At 37.1% G+C, this 7,359-nt stretch overlaps 1 protein-coding gene across 1 annotated transcript in view; it reads left to right on the forward strand.

The window, feature by feature from the left end:
• The window catches only part of ITIH2 (inter-alpha-trypsin inhibitor heavy chain 2), a 40,585-nt gene extending 35,370 nt beyond the window's left edge, over positions 1–5,215 (forward strand). The window contains exons 17-21 of the mRNA XM_037847534.1: positions 1,296–1,409; positions 1,828–2,026; positions 2,553–2,725; positions 3,414–3,525; positions 4,935–5,215. Of these exons, the coding sequence (XP_037703462.1) occupies positions 1,296–1,409; positions 1,828–2,026; positions 2,553–2,725; positions 3,414–3,525; positions 4,935–5,082 (746 nt within the window). The 3' untranslated portion in view covers positions 5,083–5,215. The remainder of the gene's footprint in view (positions 1–1,295; positions 1,410–1,827; positions 2,027–2,552; positions 2,726–3,413; positions 3,526–4,934) is intronic.
• Positions 5,216–7,359: the final 2,144 nt, after the last annotated feature.

The raw sequence follows: 7,359 nt of genomic DNA on the forward strand, positions 1-7,359 counted from the left end.
TCTGGCTGCATTAAGTTTTTCCTATCCTCTTAGTTTACCAGATATTGTGGATTCTTTGGAAATGCCTCTTGAGCTTTCCCTCACAAGTCGATCGTAATTCATGATTTTAGTTCTTAAATATCACATTTCTCACCTGGGTTACAGCTTTAGTTGCTAAAAGGATCATCGATGTCTACTTTCCAATACTTTATTTATACTACTGCCAGTAATTTTCCTAAAATGATGGTCAAACCATGTCACATTTATGCTCCAAAACCTTTAATAGCCAACCAACAGAATGAAGGTCCATTCTTTAGCACGGTGTCCAAGGATATTTACGATCTACATTTTTAATCTTATTCTACGTTCTTCAAGAACCTATCCTCTAGCCACATTGACTGACTTTCCTAAACACATCACAAACTTATTTCTATGCCCTTCCTCATCTGTCCTCATCTGTCCACTCAGAATGGAATTCTCTCCCTCCTTTGTCCTCTCTGCCCCTCTTCTCCTTAGTTCAAAAGCCAACTCTTTCACGAGGCCCTGCTCAATTTTCTCAGGTGGAGTTAATCATCCTTTCTTCTCCATTCTCACAGCATTTTGATTGGGCCATTGATGTACCATTTACTTCATTCTGTCTTGCGATAGTGGTTATATCTGCCTCCTTCGCTAAATTATTTCTTTCTTGAAGCTACAGACTATGGCTTATTCATAGCTGCATCAAACATTGTCTGATTTGGTATTTTGCTCATAGCTTTTGTTTTTTCCTCACCAAATATTTGTTGAATGTTTAAGTGAAAGAGGAAAAAAAAAAAAAGACCAGGATGGACCAGCCAGGATAATTGTGTCCAGGGAATAAAGGAGTACTCTCCTAGGAGTGGCTTGATTCTTCATTGCTCTTGGAATTGATTCTTAATCTCTATGCCAACAAACGAAATTGTCTCCTTTAGTTTTCTGTATTTAGTATGACTACTCAAAAATACATATCTATCATCTACCTATATTTTTCTATCTATCTATCTAATGTGTCTCTCATTCCTTGTGTTCTTAACTTTTTTACCTCTAGTGTCTAGCGCAGGAAGTACACAATAAGTACCCACCATATGTATACAATAAGAAAGCTCTGATGGAGGCTCCAGAAGGAAGGGCTGACGGGGTGGGGACCCTGGGTTCCCAATTCCTAGTAACAGTACCAAGTGCACAGTGGAAGCATAAGAAATATTCGTTCTTGGTAAATTAATATTTGGGAATAAAATACTGTTCAAAATCGTCTTTCTTTTATGATTTTGTTTTAATTTTCTTTGTATGCTTTTCAGTTGAAAATGACCCACACTTCATCATTTACCTACCAAAGAGCAAAAAGAATATTTGTTTCAATATTGACTCAGAACCTGGAAAAATCCTCAACCTGGTTTCTGATCCAGAGTCAGGTAAAGTAAAATGAAATTCCATTTGAACTAGGAAAAGTTGCAATTGTCATGTTTCACTGTCACTACCTGGGATTTCTCTTTTTTTTTCTCTCACTTAATGGAAATCCTATATTTTTCAAACCCCAACAATTAGTGAGAAATAATTTATAAATATATTCCTAAGTATTTAGAACCATCATAGGTGAAATACTATGTAGTAGCAGATCTTATTTTGATATAATTACTTTATACTATAATAAAATATAATGGTTATAAAGTGAGGGATACAAAGGAAAAAGTGCTATTTAAATCCTGAAGTGAGATAGTAGTAATAATTTCCCCATATCGCAAAGTTTTATCAATTTGAATTACAGTGCCCCACCCCACCCCACCCACAAATGACAAATAAGAAAGGAAACCCTTTTTATTTTTTCTGTAGGCATTTTGGTCAATGGTCAACTCATTGGTGCCAAGAAGCCCAAGAATGGAAAACTAAACACCTACTTTGGAAAACTGGCATTGTATTTCCAAAGTGAAGACATGAAAATAGAAATCAGCACTGAAACCATCACGCTGAACCATGGGTCTCACACATCCATCTTGTCCTGGTCTGACACAGCTCATGTCATCAGTCAGAGGCAAGTAGGATCACGTCCAAATGAGGACCTGTCTTTGAGACATTATCACGTACATAACTCCAGACATCAGCAACTTCAGCATAGAACTTAAAGACATCATCTTGAATATGAGGAAGCTGAGGTTCAGAGAAATTTGTCTTATCCACTACTTGCTCCGCATCAGCAGGAACCTTGGTTTTTGGTCACCGTTGTGTCCAACTGACTAGCCTTATGTCTGGCATATAGTTAAGTCTTCAGTAAATATGTGTTTGATAAGTAAATGAATCCATCAACTGAAATCTGTAACTCAATCTTTGTCAAGGAGCTCAGAATTATTATGCTTGCATCTTATGTCTTATACATGATAGTATCCGTTAACACACATTTCAGCAGAATTTTAGAGATGGGAGCTAAAATAACATTCTGTAGCAAAAACATTGTAAAGTTCTAGAACACTAGTGGAATGGAAGTTCCATATTAGGGATGAGAAGAATGATCTAAAAAAGTCTGTTGCAGAATATTTCATTCCATTCTGACTATACACTAGGGTGCTCGTCTCAGTGAAGAAAGAAAGAACTCTGACGATCACCCTGGATAAAGAGGTGTCCTTTTCTGTCTTACTTCATCGTGCTTGGAAGAAGCATCCAATCAACGTAGACTTTTTGGGGATCTACATTCCGCCGACAAACAAGTTTTCACCTCATGTACATGGACTAATAGGTAAAGTAACTGTCAACCATCTGGCAAGTATGGGCACCATTCTCGGCTTTAGCAACTTCGGGTGGCAGTTGGTTAGACTTGGGGAAATGACAGCAGTGGCCTGAAAAAGAGCCCCAGAAAGACCTAGGAAGGCAGGGCAGTGGTACAGAGGGGTGGGGGTGCTTGGCAACGCCATAGCCAAGACCATTTGCCCCTTCAGATGAGGTTTTCCCAGAGCCAAGATTGCGTAGTTGCAAACTTGGGAATTTAAAAGAAGGGACAGATAAATAAGTTTTACGCTGAAGATGTTTTCTAACTGGAGCAAGGTGAACTGGTTTAGAAACCTGTTGATGGCCCTCATTTTCCAAGAATGGTTCAGTTTGACCATATGACATAAACAAACCTTGTCTCTATGATTTGAGCTCTGCTCTGTGGTGCTAACCTCCACCCCGCCCATCAGGGCTTTGGATTTTACTTATGGCATGGCAGATCAACCTCATATGTTAAACGACCATGTGGTGAGCAGCGTGGATTTGCTTTTTGAAAGGAGCCCATCGCTCCCATCTCTGCTCCCTTTTCCTCTCAACCTATCTTTCTACGCTAGAAGTTCCGGAGGGAGGACAAAAACGTAGCTTGGATCAAATGAGGGCCCTGTCTTTTTATTTAACCTTGGGTTAAATGTAAATAATTGTGTGGATTTTGTATCTAGGCCAGTTCATGCAGGAGCCAAAGATCCGTATCTTCAATGAGAGACCAGGAAAGAACCCTGAGAAGCCGGAGGCCAGCATGGAAGTGAAAGGACATAAGTTGACTGTCACCAGGTAGGCCTTAGATGCCTAGCACAGTGAGGAAGGGGTACTTTTAGGATGGGACTCAGACAGCAAGACAGCACAGTGAGAAAAGCGGTTTTAAGCGTCATCTGTTCGAACTAAACAATTCTTTAGGAATGGACTCATGCCTAACGTGCATAAGGACACTGAAGCTAGTCCATCTTTTAATGTAAATAATGGCTAGATAGAGGAGTATATGTCATAAAATGCCAAGACCAATACAGATATGAATCTGTTGTTCTCATCTTCACACATTGGAAGCCTGATGGTGACAATTTGGATAATTGAAAAATTTGATCAAAGGATGATATCATAAAGTACGTACTCGCCATGGTGCGAGAGAATGAATGTATACTTTTATGCAAAGCCAGAGCCTTCCTTTTGAGTATGTATCTGCTGAATGCATTTTTGTATAGCTTTACTTACACAAACCATATCCATAGTGCTTCGTTTTGAAGTGAGAACTTGCAAAACGTTAGTATAAAATTCTTATAAAGCTCTATGATTTTCCCAATCTTTTAGAATTGTCTCACTCATACCTAATTTGGTAACATGTTTCCAGCATTTTTTTTTTTGTCTTTTTGGAGTTTTTACAAAGCAACCAGCTTTATTGGAAATGACTCTTTTTGGCACGCAAAGATCAATGGCTTCCACATGCTTAATTAAACCATAAATTTACAGTAATAATTAAGTGATAAAATTACCATAATAATTACAACCACGTAAAAAATAAATTTGTGAACTAAAAGTGGTCTCCTGGTGAGTATAGCACTCAGCTGGTATCGGCTTATCAGTAGGCATCAGTGAGCAGTTTTCTAGAAGAAATGGTAAGCACCAATTAAAAATAATAAACATGATTAATAGTAGTAAGCTATCTGAGCTTGGTAAGAGCACATTTACTCCACCCTAATGTCAAAAGGCGATAATGTTGAGCCTCAATTTCATCAGCTAGATGCACCTCATGATGTGTAACTGAAACTGAGTTGATGTAGCTGTAGACTTGGCACCATTACATATTATTAAGGCTCATTAATGCCGATGTCCCACCTAACTTTTCAAATCATCAGCTCTTTGTCCTCTACATGGAGGACATGAATTTGCTCAGAATCAGCCAACAGTGACTTTAAATTAAACACTGACCCCTCAAGTGAAGGTAAGACATACCCCAGTTCATCTCTATAAGAGTTATTTGAATTATATAAGGATGCATCACTTATTCTCTGTCCTTTTAACACCAATTCCCAGACAGATGTTTCACATGATTTGGAAAGCATGAATGGGTGGTGGAGAGGGCAGATATGGTACTACAAGGGGCACAAAGAATGAGGGAAATAGTCTCTCTTTTCTAGACAGCCGTGCCTTGATCCCTTCCCTGACCACGCGTATCATTTTCCTTGCAGAGGCTCACAGAAGGACTACAGAACTGACATAGTGGCTGGGACAGATGTTCCCTGCTGGTTTGTACACAACAATGGAAAAGGTTTCATTGACAGACATTACAAAGATTACCTTGTGCCTCAGCTCTACAGCTTTCTCAAGTGGCTTTAAGGGCTTCAAAAAGAGAATTTTTGAAATTATATGTAAAAATAAAATTTTCCCTGCCATTTTTGTAGTCATTCTTCAGTTTGAATCATTAAAAACTAACCAGATAACCTGAAAAAAATAAATATTTTGCAAAGAAGCTTTAGGATCCTGTTGCATTTTTAAATGCTAAGGTGAGTTCATCAAGGGGATGCAAAGGAAAGCTGCTTTGACAAGTCAAGTAGGTATCCAGACAGAGCCCCAGATTTGGCAGACTGATAATTTCACTGTTGTTGAGTGTCAGGCCCTCAGCCTTGCAGACTGAGTACCCTTTATGCTGTGGGTTACATGGGAAGTTCATTATGCAAAGGTTATTTGGTGAGCATGGAAAGGAAAGAAGGGAAGTTACTTGGTCTTGATGTTTTGTAGCAAAATTAAACTAAAGCCTTTCGCCCTCTGTAGCAATAGCCTTGCCAAGGTACCTGTGATGCCCAATATGCTTAGCTGAAATTCCCTCCATCGTGCTGGTCTAGAGTCCACGAGGCCTTGGTTGAGCAAGCCCATTCTGTTCACGCAAAGTTCTCCAAGTCAGAGCTAACGTAACTGGGAAGATTCTGCTTATTAAAGTACAATCGGTAACAGTTCAGCCTTCCTGAGCTTACCCAAGATCACCTTGGAATTTTTGTTGCTCCCAAACTCTTCACCTATTTAAAATCACTTGGGATACCATGCCAGATGGCTAATTGCATTCAGTTTTAATGTTATTAAATGAATTCTTTAGAAGCCCTGTCTGTGAAACAATTTTCACACAAATTTAACATACCTTGAATGCAGTGTTCTTAGTAGTCCTTGTAGACCTTTTATTTTATATTTCCATAAAATTCCTAAAAATACCATTTATATTTTAAAACTTTATGATATGACTTTATTTCAAAGTAACCAGTAAGTTATATCCTAACAAAAATGCCAATGATATTTATCAGGCAATAAGTAACACAAATTTAAACAAAATTAGGTCACTTTATTTTCTCTGCATTAGTATAGTGGATTTTGGTGATAAGGTGCAAGTCTGATCCATTATAATTCTGTGGCTTCTTTTGTTTATTACTTTCTTTAAAAATCAATTTCTAAAATGGATATATTTTCAAAGGCCAAAGTGGTAGCTGCGTTTTTTTTTTTAAGTTGAAAGTTACATTTTTATGAAGCTTTTTTCTATAATCTGGTAAAAACCATTTTTCATTTTTTGAAAGTACGTAACACTCCCCTTTTTGCACATACCCAACCCACAGTTGAAAAACAAGTGTTTATCTTTTGACCTAATTGTAAGATACTAAGGAAGTGCAATTTCTATAATTTAAAGATAAACTGATTACAGAAGAGGCACTGCCTTTTAGTGTCATTCTTCTAAAAAATTGGTCACCTATTTTCAAAAAATGCATTGCATGTTATCCATTTGCTATTTCAAAAATGCTAATATTCAACACAAACCTCAAAAATGGGATCTTATAATAAGTTCTGTTACTCAGTAAAAATGTTGATTTCAAAATTTCTTCTAGTTAAATAAATTTAGTTTGATTCCTAATATTTTATGCTTGCTCAGTTTCTAAAATGATGAAAATTTATATGCACGATACTGGGCAAAAGACCTGTCAAAAAAACTGGATTTAAAATCAAATCCATATTAGATTGAAATTATCGAAACTTTTATTAATAGCTGGTGTTATGAAAGTCATTGAGTGTAAAAATAATCTTATTAATAACTGTTAATGTGTTCCCCTTGAGACAGATATATGCCTTCTCTACATAATTAAATCTGAGTTACAATTAATTGTGAACTTCAAATGAAGGAACTAAATTAATGGGAATGGCTAAAAAGCAGGAAACTATTCCACTGTCTACCTCCTGATTAGTTTCTGAAAGTATTATGCATGTCAGGGATGAAGGAAAACAACTTGACAATGACCTATATTTTGTTTATTCCTTGGAGCACTTTGTAACCCGCTGGTACTTGATCAATATTTAATTTTGTATAGAGTAGTGGTATTCAATTTAAATCTCAGCTGGTGTATGACATGGCTAATATTTGTCAGAAATATTAATCATCTTTAGGACTTATGTAGCCTATTTCAAAGCTTTTCCTAAGTGTCAATCTAAACAGTTGCCATTAAGCCAATTTGATATATGTCTCATTGTCAGGAAAATGGAAGCTCTGTGTTGGAGAAAAACCACTCTTGGCCCAGCTCATACCTTTGTCATAAGTTTTTGTTTGTTTGTGTTTTCAATTTACTAAAGATTTAGCACATT

This window comes from Choloepus didactylus, chromosome 8, assembly GCF_015220235.1.
Source record: "Choloepus didactylus isolate mChoDid1 chromosome 8, mChoDid1.pri, whole genome shotgun sequence".
In the NCBI taxonomy this organism is placed as follows: Eukaryota; Metazoa; Chordata; class Mammalia; order Pilosa; family Megalonychidae; genus Choloepus; species Choloepus didactylus.